Source organism: Coregonus lavaretus (assembly GCF_964263955.1).
Source record: "Coregonus lavaretus genome assembly, chromosome: 26".
NCBI lineage: Eukaryota > Metazoa > Chordata > Actinopteri > Salmoniformes > Salmonidae > Coregonus > Coregonus lavaretus.
This window is the reverse complement of record NC_140013.1, coordinates 16,845,235-16,859,921: the sequence shown is the minus strand read 5'-3', so window position 1 is coordinate 16,859,921 and position 14,687 is coordinate 16,845,235. Positions and strand designations below refer to the sequence as shown.

General features: G+C 45.4%; 1 protein-coding gene across 1 annotated transcript in view; it reads right to left on the bottom strand.

Moving 5' to 3' along the window:
* Positions 1 to 14,201, bottom strand: part of LOC311101542 (alpha-2-macroglobulin-like) — a gene marked incomplete at its 5' end in the record, with an annotated part of 28,780 nt that extends 14,579 nt beyond the window's left edge. The window contains 15 exons of the mRNA XM_084142680.1: positions 8,643 to 8,788; positions 8,959 to 9,022; positions 9,367 to 9,603; positions 9,754 to 9,921; positions 10,125 to 10,234; positions 10,317 to 10,425; positions 10,566 to 10,680; positions 10,905 to 10,989; positions 11,094 to 11,262; positions 11,445 to 11,465; positions 11,975 to 12,027; positions 12,242 to 12,398; positions 12,947 to 13,130; positions 13,777 to 13,912; positions 14,186 to 14,201. Of these exons, the coding sequence (XP_083998806.1) occupies positions 8,643 to 8,788; positions 8,959 to 9,022; positions 9,367 to 9,603; positions 9,754 to 9,921; positions 10,125 to 10,234; positions 10,317 to 10,425; positions 10,566 to 10,680; positions 10,905 to 10,989; positions 11,094 to 11,262; positions 11,445 to 11,465; positions 11,975 to 12,027; positions 12,242 to 12,398; positions 12,947 to 13,130; positions 13,777 to 13,912; positions 14,186 to 14,201 (1,770 nt within the window). The remainder of the gene's footprint in view (positions 1 to 8,642; positions 8,789 to 8,958; positions 9,023 to 9,366; positions 9,604 to 9,753; positions 9,922 to 10,124; positions 10,235 to 10,316; positions 10,426 to 10,565; positions 10,681 to 10,904; positions 10,990 to 11,093; positions 11,263 to 11,444; positions 11,466 to 11,974; positions 12,028 to 12,241; positions 12,399 to 12,946; positions 13,131 to 13,776; positions 13,913 to 14,185) is intronic.
* Between the last annotated feature and the right edge of the window lie 486 nt (positions 14,202 to 14,687).

Below are 14,687 nucleotides of genomic sequence, written 5' to 3'. Positions count from 1 at the left end.
TTTTGTCTGTCATAGTTGTCACGATCGTCTGGGTAAGGAGTAGTAGACCAAGGCGCAGCGTGTGAAATAAACATGACTTTATTTAATAAAGCACGAAAACCAAAACAATAGACAATTCGTGAAGTCCACGGTTAAACATACCGACACGGAACAAAAACCCACAAACACAAAGTGAAACACAGACAGTTAAATATGGCTCCCAATCAGAGACAACCAGCACACAGCTGACACTCGTTGCCTCTGATTGGGAGTCATTCATTCAAACATAGAAATGAACCCAACAGAAATACCAACATAGAAATACACCCAATGAATGAACACACCCTGGCTCAACATACAGAGTCCCGGAGCCAGAGCGTGACAGTACCCCCCCCTAAAGGCGCGGACTGCGACCGCGCCTCAATAAGGGCTAAACAAGGGAGGGCTGGGCGGGCATACCTCCTCGGCGGCGGTTCTGGCCCCGGCCTTGCCCACCACCCTCCAAACAACCCCCCATAGCGCCCCTGGTCCGGTCTGACCCCGCTGGCTGGATCTGGACTGGACATTGACGGAGCGGATTGCTTACGCTCCGTTGTGGAGCAGCTGACCGGTCTTACCAGGCTGACGACTCGCACCCCGGGCTTGGTGCGAGTAGCAGGAACGGGCTGAACCAGGCTGACGACTCGCACCCCTGGCTTGGTGCGAGTGGCAGGAACGGGCTGGACCAGGCTGACAACTCGCACCCCTGGCTTGGTGCGTGGAGCAGGGACAGGCCGGACAGGGCTGGCGACGCACACCGTAGGCTTGGTGCGTGGAGCAGGAACAGGCCGGGCAGGGCTGTCGACGCACACCGTAGGCTTGGTGCGTGGAGCAGGGACAGGCCGGGCTGGGCTGACGACGCATACCGTAGGCTTGGTGCGTGGAGCAGGAACAGGCCGGACAGGGCTGGCGACGCACCCCGTAGGCTTGGTGCGTGGAGCAGGGACAGGCCGGGCTGGGCTGACGACACATACCGTAGGCTTGGTGCGTGGAGCAGGAACAGGCCGGACAGGGCTGGCGACGCACACTGTAGGCTTGGTGCGTGGAGCAGGAACAGGCCGGGCAGGGCTGTCGACGCACACCGTAGGCTTGGTGCGTGGAGCAGGAACAGGCCGGGCAGGGCTGTCGACGCACACCGTAGACTTGGTGCGTGGAGCAGGAACAGGCCGGGCTGGGCTGACGACGCACACCGTAGGCCTGGTGCGTGGAGCAGGAACAGGCCGGGCAGGGCTGTCGACGCACACCGTAGACTTGGTGCGTGGAGCAGGGACAGGCCGGGCAGGGCTGTCGACGCACACCGTAGGCTTGGTGCGTGGAGCAGGGACAGGCCGGACCGGGCTGGAGACGCGCACCGTCCATTTGGTGCGAGGGGCCGTAACAGGCCGGACCGTACTGGGGACACACACCACTGGCTCTACTCCGGGAACTGGAACGGGCCGGACCGGACTGGTAACACACCCCAGTACCTCTCGCCGTGCCTCTAAACCTCCTTTCCCTACTTTGACCAGTGGCCCCCGTAACCTGGTGGCCTTTTGAATACGCCCCTTCTCTGCCTCCGTCAGCCCCGTCGTCCATGCCCTGTGCCCCCCCCTAAAAAATTATTGGGGGTGCCTCTCGTCCGTCCGACGATGGCACTGCTGACGCCGCTGCTCCTCTCTCGCCAGGGCCTTGATCCTACCCCAAGGTCCCTTGCCCCCGAGCATGTCCTCCCAGGACCACACTTTGCCCACCTGGGCCATCGCCAGCCTCTCCATCTCCTTTCCCGGCGCTTCCTCCCATGTCCAGTCTGCCTGCTCCTGGACACGCTGCTTGGTCGTTGTATGGTGGGTTTTTCTGTCACGATCGTCTGGGTAAGGAGTAGTAGACCAAGGCGCAGCGTGTGAAATAAACATGACTTTATTTAATAAAGCACGAAAACCAAAACAATAGACGATTCGTGAAGTCCACGGTTAAACATACCGACACGGAACAAAAACCCACAAACACAAAGTGAAACACAGACAGTTAAATATGGCTCCCAATCAGAGACAACCAGCACACAGCTGACACTCGTTGCCTCTGATTGGGAGTCATTCATTCAAACATAGAAATGAACCCAACAGAAATACCAACATAGAAATACACCCAATGAATGAACACACCCTGGCTCAACATACAGAGTCCCGGAGCCAGAGCGTGACAGTATAACACACCACTATGGAATCAGCAGGAGCCGCAGCAGCCCAGGCGACTCTGGAGGACAGGGTCCGGGAGCAAGGTGACCAGATCCTGCAGATGGGGACCGCACTGCAGGAGGTGATCACCACCATCCAAGGCTGGGGGACGCCTCCACCACCACCCTCCGTGCCAGCACCATCGGCCAGTCAGCCTATTCCCGCACCAGAACCCCGAGGAGTCCGACTCTCGCTCCCGAGGGCTTACGATGGGACCGCGGCCGGGTGCCAGGGTTTCCTTCTCCAGGTGGAGCTGTACCTGGCCACCGTGTACCCGGCGCCCTCGGGACATGAGAGCGTGTCCGCCCTGATCTCCTGCCTGTCCGGGAAGGCGTTGGAATGGGCCAACGCGGAGTGGAGGAGGATCGACGCGGACACCATAACGTACAACGAGTTCTCCCGCCGCTTCAAGGCGGTGTTTGACCATCCCCCGGAGGGGAAAGCGGCGGGGGAGCGTCTGGTCTTCCTCCGGCAGGGGAGGAGGAGTGCTCAGGAGTTCGCCCTCGAATTCCGTACTCTAGCGGCAGATGCAGGGTGGAATGATCGGGCCCTCGTCGATCACTACAGGTGTAGTCTACGAGAGGACGTCCGTCGGGAGCTGGCCTGTAGGGACACCAGCCTCACGTTCGACCAGTTGGTCGACATGTCCATCAGGCTGGATAACCTGCTAGCTACCCGCGGACGTTCCGAGGGGGGTCCGTCCATTTCACCCTCCAGCGCTTCCGAGCCGTGCCCCATGGAGCTCGGGGGCGCTGGCGCTAGAGAGAGGAGGGGTCGGCTTACTAGGGGGTCCATCCCCTGCACCAACTGTGGTCGGGGAGGACACACCGCGGCTAGGTGCTGGGGATGGCCTCCTAGGGGAGAGGACGACAGGTCCCGCACTGGGGATTCCCTCCAGGTGAGTAGGCGCCCCACTCACCCAGAGCTCTCTGTTGCACATTTTTGTATGCCTGTGCGTTTTCCACAGGTAGCACCTCATTCCCAGCATAAGGCGCTGGTAGATTCAGGCGCGGCTGGGAATTTTATTGATAAGAAGTTTTGTTTAGCTTTAGGGATTCCCCTTCTTCCTGTTGATGTTCCTTTCCCCGTTCATGCCCTAGATAGCCGTCCGTTGGGTGCGGGCTTGATCAGGGAGGTCACTGCGCCACTTAGGATGTGTGCGCAGGGGGGTCATCAGGAGATGATTCAGCTATTTCTGATTGACTCTCCTGCGTATCCGGTGGTGCTGGGCATGCCCTGGTTGAGTACCCATAACCCATCCATTTTGTGGCAGGAGAGGGCTCTGATGGAGTGGTCTGCTCAGTGTGTGGGTAGATGTTTAGGCGTTTCCGTAGGGGCTACCTCGGTGGAGAGTCCAAACCAGGTGCCCGCGTTGCACGTTCCCCCTGAGTATGGGGATTTGGCTATTGCGTTTAGTAAGTCGAGGGCGACGCAGTTGCCGCCCCATAGGCAGGGAGATTGTGCGATAGACCTCCAGGCAGGAGCTGCGCTCCCACGGAGCCATGTGTATCCTCTGTCTCAAGAGGAAAAGAAAGCTATGGAGACTTACATAGACGAATCTCTGAGACAAGGATACATACGGCCTTCCACTTCCCCTGCGTCCTCGAGTTTCTTTTTTGTGAAGAAAAAGGGTGGGTTTTTCTGTCACGATCGTCTGGGTAAGGAGTAGTAGACCAAGGCGCAGCGTGTGAAATAAACATGACTTTATTTAATAAAGCACGAAAACCAAAACAATAGACGATTCGTGAAGTCCACGGTTAAACATACCGACACGGAACAAAAACCCACAAACACAAAGTGAAACAAAGTGAAGTTAAATATGGCTCCCAATCAGAGACAACCAGCACACAGCTGACACTCGTTGCCTCTGATGGGGAGTCATTCATTCAAACATAGAAATGAACCCAACAGAAATACCAACATAGAAATACACCCAATGAATGAACACACCCTGGCTCAACATACAGAGTCCCGGAGCCAGAGCGTGACAATAGTTGACGTGTACCTATGATGAAAATTACAGGCCTCTCTCATCTTTTTAAGTGGGAGAACTTGCACAATTGGTGGCTGACTAAATACTTTTTTCCCCCACTGTATATCTATACTAGCACACTTAGAATACATGTCCAGCACATTGCTTCATTTCAAGTACAGTAGCATACTGGTTTGAATATTGGAACAGAGCGCAAAACATAATAATGCTAGTACTGTGTAGAGCAGGGGACTCCAACAGGTAAATCGTGAGCTAACAGTAGCTCGCAGCCCATCTATGAGTAGCTCGCCAAACAATTCTGAAAGTACATGCAATTTTCACGTGTTCCACCGCAAACTGTCAAACAAATCTCACAAGTATCAGACACCGCAAGCTCCCAGCTACTATCTAATCAATGCAACTTATACATTATCCCACCCCTGGCTAGCCACTATTGGCTTAAAAAGCCAACCCTATCACAATGTCTGCCAATTAATTTCCATCAATATTGTCCCCGTCTGTCTGTTTGGTGCGCGCGTGTGTCCATCACCCCGTGTGTAGCCAGTTGATGTGATAACCGTCTTGTGGGTTGGCAGAAATACTTTCCCCAAAACCTTCTCAATTAAATGTTAACTGCAAAGTAGGCTTACCTGGCAGAAATATATCATGAGTAAGTATATAATTTGTATCAATTAGTATGATATGTTAAGGCACATTCCTCACTAGATTCACAATTAATGGGTGTCATGACTCTCCTGACACTGGATCAAAGGACACATCAGCTAGTCAAATGTTTGACGATAGCCAGACCCCCTCTCTCCCACAGAAGAGGGGAGGGGGGCTGTGCCAGTCTTGACATCTTAACGCCTGGTCATAAATAGTTTCTAACTTTCCCTCTCTGCCCTGCAGTACTGGGAAAGAAACTCCTTTGTTACAGAGAGTGTGGCCCAACTAAAAACTCTTAACATCAAAAGATTGGACATTGGAACGTTGTTGAGATCCAAATGTTTGGAATGGTTGGTGGGGATCTAAAGAATAATCATGTCATACTGTTTATTGTTTTGTGATGTCATTAAGGATGGTATTACTGAATAACTGTATCTCTGAAAGTGTACACGTTCCAGTTATCAGGTTTGCATCTAAATGTTGTATAAAATAAGTATGAGAATATGTTTGTGAAGATAGCAACGTGATTTTAGCCTTCTAAATGATATAATTGTTTTTCATAGAAACTTTTGCCAGTCAGTAACCACACCCAAGTGAGCAGACATTTGGTCGGCGTGATGGAATGCCCCTTTTTACCCAAGGATAAAAGCCTTGGGAACTAAATGTACATTCAGACCAGGAAGTGCGGAGCAGTGGCTACACGGCTTAAAATGGTTAGACCAGAAAGAGCAGAAAACGTGAGACGGTAGTCCATACGTTTGAAATGGAGAAACTCTGAAACTCTCAATCTCTACATGAGAAGAAGACCACGCACTAGACCTTATCATATCAGTCTGCAGCTGTACATGTAAAGTGTCTAGAACTTTCACTAAAGACACGAGTTGGGAAGGACAATCCCTCTCAGACAACCGTTGGTACAGCTGAAGTATCTATTCTAACGAACACTCCATTCGAAGACAAGCCGAGTCTCACCGAAGTGGGATAGGACACTCAAACCCTTTTTGAGAAAGGGGTTCAACAGAGAGACGACGATCAAGGACAGCTACGTGTAAATATATACATTGCATTTCTTATCCGAATGAGCGGTGGTTTCCAAATGTAACAACGATAAGTTGAATCTCTGTCTCTCCCTTTCACTCTCTTTCTATTGACCCCTCCTTCCCCTAACCAAGGAGTCATGCTATTGTTAGTCCAGTCCACTAGAGACCTGTTTTCATTGTATTACATTAGCAATCAATAACCTATACTGTGTGTGTGTGTTTCTGTATTCTGTGTTATTATTTAGTTAGTTAGTAAATAAATAATTAAGCCAATTTGTGTATTACTGATTCATCAATAAGGTTAGGGTTCTTGCAGGTTCAAGGATTATGCGAGGTTCAGAATGAGACTGATGAGGTAATGATTTAATAAGTGACTTACCGATATATAACATATATACAGTGGGGGAAAAAAGTATTTAGTCAGCCACCAATTGTGCAAGTTCTCCCACTTAAAAAGATGAGAGAAGCCTGTAATTAATTTTCATCATAGGTACACATCAATTATGACAGACAAAATGAGAAGAAAAAAAATCCAGAAAATCACATTGTAGGATTTTTTATGAATTTATTTGCAAATTATGGTGGAAAATAAGTATTTGGTCAATAACAAAAGTTTCTCAATACTTTGTTATATACCCTTTGTTGGCAATGACACAGGTCAAACGTTTTCTGTAAGTCTTCACAAGGTTTTCACACACTGTTGCTGGTATTTTGGCCCATTCCTCCATGCAGATCTCCTCTAGAGCAGTGATGTTTTGGGGCTGTTGCTGGGCAACACGGACTTTCAACTCCCTCCAAAGATTTTCTATGGGGTTGAGATCTGGAGACTGGCTAGGCCACTCCAGGACCTTGAAATGCTTCTTACGAAGCCACTCCTTCGTTGCCCGGGCGGTGTGTTTGGGATCATTGTCATGCTGAAAGACCCAGCCACATTTCATCTTCAATGCCCTTGCTGATGGAAGGAGGTTTTCACTCAAAGTCTCATGATACATGGCCCCATTCATTCTTTCCTTTACACGGATCAGTCATCCTGGTCCCTTTGCAGAAAAACAGCCTCAATACATGATGTTTCCACCCCCATGCTTCACAGTAGGTATGGTGTTCTTTGGATGCAACTCAGCATTCTTTGTCCTCCAAACACGACGAGTTGAGTTTTTACCAAAAAGTTATATTTTGGTTTCATCTGACCATATGACATTCTCCCAATCCTCTTCTGGATCATCCAAATGCACTCTAGCAAACTTCAGACGGGCCTGGACATGTACTGGCTTAAGCAGGGGGACATGTCTTGCACTGTAGGATTTGAGTCCCTGGCGGCGTAGTGTGTTACTGATGGTAGGCTTTGTTACTTTGGTCCCAGCTCTCTGCAGGTCATTCACTAGGTCCCCCCGTGTGGTTCTGGGATTTTTGCTCACCGTTCTTGTGATCATTTTGACCAAACGGGGTGAGATCTTGCGTGGAGCCCCAGATCGAGGGAGATTATCAGTGGTCTTGTATGTCTTCCATTTCCTAATAATTGCTCCCACAGTTGATTTCCTCAAACCAAGCTGCTTACCTATTGCAGATTCAGTCTTCCCAGCCTGGTGCAGGTCTACAATTTTGTTTCTGGTATCCTTTGACAGCTCTTTGGTCTTGGCCATAGTGGAGTTTGGAGTGTGACTGTTTGAGGTTGTGGACAGGTGTCTTTTATACTGATAACAAGTTCAAACAGGTGCCATTAATACAGGTAACGAGTGGAGGACTGAGGAGCCTCTTAAAGAAGAAGTTACAGGTCTGTGAGAGCCAGAAATCTTACTTGTTTGTAGGTGACCAAATACTTATTTTTCACCATAATTTGCAAATAAATTCATAAAAAATCCTACAATGTGATTTTCTTGATTTTTTTTCTCAATTTGTCTGTCATAGTTGACGTGTACCTATGATGAAAATTACAGGCCTCTCTCATCTTTTTAAGTGGGAGAACTTGCACAATTGGTGGCTGACTAAATACTTTTTTCCCCCACTGTATCTTCTAAGAGTTTAATTCAGGAGATGGTAACTAGTTTTCAACTCCTTCCGTGGTGCCACAAATTCCTAATTATTAATTTAATCGAGTAACAATTAAACATAGTTAATTGATTTGATGAATAACAGTCATCATATTAATGGAAGTCACGTCGCGACAAGGACCAGATGCGCAATTAAAGAGGAAAAAAATCTAAATTTGTTAGTTTTCTTCCAGACCTTAAGAAAATTGTATTCAGATGTAATTTAAGCATTGACATGGACTCAGAACATACAATTTTGTTGTATCTGTATTAACAATTGTAATTTTGAGAGTGAAAAACAAACAAAAATTCAAAACAGGAACATTTAAACTGAGAAAACATAATTTGGGAAAATATACAACTGAATTTGATTAAACATTTTTTACAAAGTTGTTTATTAACCATTATATAACCAGATATATTGCCAGAAAACATATTGCACTATATTCTCGTGTACACTAAAGACCCGGGAAGAGTTGCAGGGGAGAGGAGAAGAGTAGAATGTGCCTATTTGAAAGCTAGAAAAATGTTTTGTAGCTCGCAACGTTTATTTAACGGATTGGTAATGATCCAAAAGGTGCAGTTGAAGGATTTCATATCATAGTCTGATGCAAAGTCATTTTGGAAATCGATCGTAGTGCATGTTGCCCCAATATATCACATTTTGACATCTCATGTAACTGGCGAAAGATGCCTAGTTGCTTACCTTGTTTTTCAGGCAGAGGTGAATGGGGAAGTCTTGGCTGTCTGCTACTGCCTCCCCATCAGGCAGCATGGTGTACACCACCACCTGGGCAAAAGGGGTCAGCTCAGGCATCCGCTGCAGCGAGAGCGTCAGCTCCCCTTGGTTTACTAACATGAGAGACGGACAATGGGATTGACATTAAGTCACCGTAAACCACCAATCATCCAATACAGACATCGTGTTTTGTGACTAGTCTATGAAATTGAAATATACTGTGCACTATGCAGTAAGAACATGTCAGAAAGGATTCAGGAGAATCCAAGACCAATTTATTTACCTTTTCCTTCTTTAACGATCACAGGAATACGGCCATGCTGCTGAATGCTGCCTCTAGATATAACCTGGGACATAAGAGACAGCCAAGTGGTATCATCAACATTAATAACCAGAGAAAGACCCAGGGAGACAGGAACATTGGCCAAAACCTGGAGATCTGCTACAAATATCTTCAAGTTAATCCATTACTAAAGTGATATATTACTGTGTATCACCCATGATGAAATATTCAACTGGAAGTCAAGTACTCTATGGTTTTCCCAAGCCATTCTTAAAACATTTCCAGACAAAACATAATATAACAATCAAATACCAAAGTAAGTCAAATATATATTCTAAAACTTTCTTGTGGAATCAACAAAAAATCATGTTAGGTTGTATTTTGAGTGGAACATCCCTTTAACCTTACCAGATAGAAAAAGTTGAGGGTCTTCTGTCCCTTTATCAGCGCCACCCCTTGGATGATGTAGCGAGCAAAAACAATACCGTTTTTCTCACAGGAGAACTTCCCTTCGCCCTGCATTATCTTCACAAAGCTCTTGCTCCTGGAATAGAATTTCCTTGCCAAATGGTAAGCGGATGTAAATACTGGTCTACGCAGACCCTGCTCGTACGGATAATCCTCCTCAACCTTTTGATAGCGAGCCTGGTTCAAGAAATACAGAACATTGTAAAATCTTGGAGAATACAACAGGAAAAATTAATGATCTCAGTCAGAACAAACAATTTCATGTTTAAATAATATATCATTAAATATTTAATAGAGTAAAACGTGAGTGAGTGAGTGAAAACTGACCGACAGAGACACAGACTCAGAACTCCATAGAGAAGTGTCTAGAGAGAAAGAAGCAATGCCCTTGCTGTCTGTTGTGAGAGTCCATTTCTCAGATGTGATACTGTTTTGTAGGAAGAGATACACAGGCTCATTGGGAACGGGAGTAGAGTCTGGACCAGTCACTTTGATCTGAAAACACAGGACAGGATGACTGCAGACATCCAATATACTAAATGTACACTCCCATTGCATAAAACACATCAAAAGCATGGTTAGATGCTCCAAATGATAAGCTAAAATGTATCACAACTTCTTTCACAAAGATTTTTCTGAACAATCCGTTTCCGTGCAGTGTTATTAAAAAGGCATTTGTTTATATATTTTGTCCTCACCTTCCCCTCGTATGCAATCCCTGGTTTATATGCTTGGGGCACGTCCTCAAAACTAACAGTTATGATGACATTGGTGAAGCTTGCCTTGCCACTACCTTTAAGGATGACCCCTGGAGAGAACACAGGCAAGGGTTAGAGGTCAACAGTTGAGCATGTAAACACCTCTACGTTAAAGATAAAGTTCTCTCCTACCCGTTCCATATTCCTCCATCTCAGTCTCCACTTCAAAGTCCCCAAAAGATTGATTTAGACCGAACCCGGTCAAGTCGATCATTTTGGTTGCACAACCAGTTTTGTCGGTCTAGGGTGAATGAGAACAGTTGTTGTAGGTCAGCTTAGCTCGGCTACAATAACATGCTTCCATAAACCTCAACATTTTCCCAACAGTGAGGGTTCTTCATAATCTAATAATTTAGCGTGACAAGAATAAAAAATACTTACTTTCATGAGATACAACTCACAGATATTGCTAGAATCATGTAACCAGTAATATTGAATGGCATTTCTGCAAACTTTCGCCGTGACAGACCCCATCACTGGTTTTCCATAAGTGTATCTAGAAACAAAGTCACCAGAAGAATGACAATTCAATAATGGCAAACACATGTGTTGCAAAAATAGAAACAGCTATGAACATGAGCAAGTATCAAACATGGGACAGTATCCATAAAGTATAGTCTATGCAACACACAAATTAAGTCTTAATATTCTGTCCATAAAATGTCCCAGTTTAAATGATCATCTTATTGTCTATCATGCTCGATCATCTTATTCACTTACTTTCCACAAACTCTCAGTGTTGCTTGCTTGTCCAGAATAGTTATTGTTTGGGGAAGATGGACTTTCACCTCATACTTGGGCAACACTGTAAAAAATACATATCAATATTACTTCCTCATTGTCTGTTGGACTACACCAAAAACAAAATTACAGACCACAATGTAATCATCAGATAGAACATTTCCTCACCATATTCTTTGATGTCAAAGTTTTGGGAGGTTTGTTCTCCCTTCTCATTCCATGCAGTGATGATATAACTTCCCAGCATTGCCTCTGTAGACATGGAGTGTGACAGGTCCAGAATTCCACTCACTGTTGACTGGTTCAACCACTGAGCAATGCGATTGGAGTTGGGGTCCTGTATACAGATTCATAGTAGATTGAAGGAAGGTATTTTTGTTATAGAGGTAGGCATTGTATCAATTCATGCTGCAGTACATATTGGCAGGCCATATTTTTGAAGGGAGATCATGTCATTATAATTGCTCATGTGATATGCAGCTTCGGTTTTTAGGTGCGATAGATTTGAATGAATCTCACCTGAAGTTCCACTGTTTGATACTAAAAAAGAGAAAAAACATTCAGCATTTATATTGGGCCCCAAAAATGTATGATTTTTTTTTTACTTCCCAAAATAGTTTTTACAGTAGGCCTACAGGAAAGGGGTTCAAACATGAATTTCACGACTTTCCAAAACAGTTTCTACCATACAGGCATCTTTTTCTACGGAGTTACAGTACAGAGAAGGCCTTGAGCTCATGTTGATTCAGATGCTCTGATCAAACAGCCAGGCCAAATGAACTGACCACATGTTTGCTGAGCCACCTACACACACTGTCTGTCTCACTGCCCCACTGAATCATCAAAATGGGACTGCAACAGGATGAAACCATTGCTCTATCACTTCCCTTCCTTACTCAACTACAGTAAACCTCTCCCAAAATGACACAGCACCTCCCTAGAATGTTACAATGCTGACTAACACTGGGCTGTCCTGTTCAACCAAACTTAAAAATGCTTTGAAAGAGTAACTTTATTTTTATTGAACTTACACTGAAAGAGTAACTTACCATCTGTTTGAATGACAAGAAACTGGCATCCAGCGATACGATTCGGAACTTGACTGGAAAAGCAGTAGAAACATTTGTCTATATACAGTGTACATTATATCCATCATCAATTTCAGTAATGACCTTTCCCCAAGCTTATGGCCTCACAAGTATACTGTCAACATTATTAACAGTAGGCCTAGACGAAAAGGGGCAGTTTAGTACATTTACAAGTAATAACTCAGGAAGGGTCAGTTTCAGTATTTATCAAATAATTTATATAACTACCTGTCTGTCCAGGTTTGTAGACTGGTTTGTCTGTCTGGAAAATGGTGAGGAAACTTTTGGCCTTGATAAGGATCTTGGTGTTTTTGCTCATCTCCTCCTTCCTCCCCTTGACGCTAACATGGACAGTGGCCACACTGTCAACCTTCACTGGGGGTACCTACAACATGAAGAACAGAACAATGGAAGCTTGTTAGAAGTTCTACAATTCTCTAGCTCCTAACCATAGCTTGGCTCTCCTGACTGAGTAGCTTGAGAACAGAGGGCGTAGCGAACTATGATCAAAATAACACCTATTGCCTTTCATAGGTCGTATCATTTTGCATACAGCACCCAGCCTGGAATCCAAGTTCAATTCCACACAACATGACTGAGTTACAACCAAACTATTCAGAATAAAAGACTGAAATGAATGTGTTGAATGAATGTGCATAACTAGCTTGAGTCTAGTAAGAATAGTATTTTGTTTAGATGATGATCAGTACAGAAGAAGAGTCAAAGATTGCAGGAGTTTCTATAGTATTATAGTAGATCATGATCTATAGTAGATCACATCGTTGTGGAACTTTGCAGTTAGAAATGTCATAGATAGAGCTGGCATGACTACTTATTATGCCTCAGAGAGACATGTTGGTTCTACATAATATATTTCTATCAGAGCGTTCCACAACGTTGTAGCCTGCTGAACGCAGCACAGTTGCAGCTGACCTGGAAGGAGGTGCAGCGATAGAAGTCCTGTCTTATGGCTTCCTCCAGTAGAATGGTGCTGCTGCCACCCTCCATCTCCATCAACACCTTCAACAACAGAGGCTCTGTGGCTTGGTGGACCTGAGCACAAAGTTTCTCTGTGGTCCCTCCTACCACCTCCGAGCTGACCGTCACCAGGTAAATCCTAAAAGGGGAAAGAGGGAAGAAGAGCCAGCATGAATGCAGCTGTGGTAATAATACTTAAGTGGCAGTGTAATCATCATTCTGCTCTTTTGTTCCTTTGTAGCCTACTGCTGTTTTAAAGCTGGGGACAAAGTGACCTTAAATCGTCTCTGGCTATGTGCCCCACTCAGGCCAACCAATGAGACATGGAGGACACAATTCATTCTGTTTTGGACAGTGTTTGAGGGAATGAATACCAATGAGTTGTTTTGATGGTCTGTCAACCACATCTTGGGATGATTGCACAGAGGAACGTACACTAATAGGAGGGCAGTGTCTGTCAACGTCTCTCTGATGCATATATCAAGTCTATCACAAGTTGGATTTGCAACCCAAAAATCTATAGGCCTATTTGCCAGCATGTCTCATAAGATATGAAAAGCCTCACATGCACTGAGAGAGAGAGAGAGAGAGAGAGAGCGAGCATGATAGTCTTCAAATGAGTGATGGGCTATCCTCCACCTGCACGTTCATAGTGTGCAGAAAACAGAGTAGAATTAATATCTCAATTTGAAGTCTGTTGCATGCAATCAGGTATGTAAATAAACATTGCTGGTTGTGAGTTTAATCTACTGCCTACTACATCAAATGTTTTGTAGCTTACTTACGATTCTTTGAAGGTGCTCGATGTCGCAGTTTGTAAAATCACTGATGTGATCAATACAAGGTAAAGTAAGTTGAGAGCCATGGCCATAGCTGTGGTACACAGCCTGTCTTCCTCCGCACTTCGAAATGCTCCCTTCTCTTGTACAGATGGTCAGGAAAGTTGCACAAACGGTGCTGTTTATACCCAAATACACCCTCATGGGTCACTCCCTTCCAAATTGTTTGGAACACCGCAGCCACCTCCCTCTTCCCCCAATTCCGCAGAAGTTCTCAAATAGGTCACAGCCCGACCAATGGGATGGTCAGAATGACGACCAAAATACCCCAGGCAAAAGGAAATACACATTTTGGCGGGAACACCTCAGAGAAGAAATACCTGTGTAGCCTGGCTAACCTGTCGATTTAGCCCACCTGTCGATTTAGCCATTAGCCATGTAAAAATCCCCCAAAGCCTAGAGCTTTCTGCTTTGACTGAAACATTCAACATATCAGCTCACCAATAGCATATTTATTTCCTATTGTGTCAGCAATATGTCAATATCAACAGCCACATATTGTCCTCCAATCTAACTGTAAACCTAGTGGATCAACATACAACAAGTGTAATTTGAATACAATGGTATATTGTATGCTCCAATGAAGAGGGATTGTGGCTCGTTATTCTAAACATTTGGTTGTGGGTGCCGAGATGAGCCTCATGTCAATGTGAACAGTAATGTGGATGTCAGGCCCCATGTCCTCCAGGAACGAAGAGGAGTATGTAAATAATGTAGATATCATGGAGAAAGTTTTGCATAGGCCAACCAAGGCTGATAGAAATAATATGAAGATAGTGAAACTAGAAAAGGACATTTCCTAAAGAAAATGTGAATGCTTGCTAGTCTTGAAGTATAACGGTTTAGTTTAGTTTATT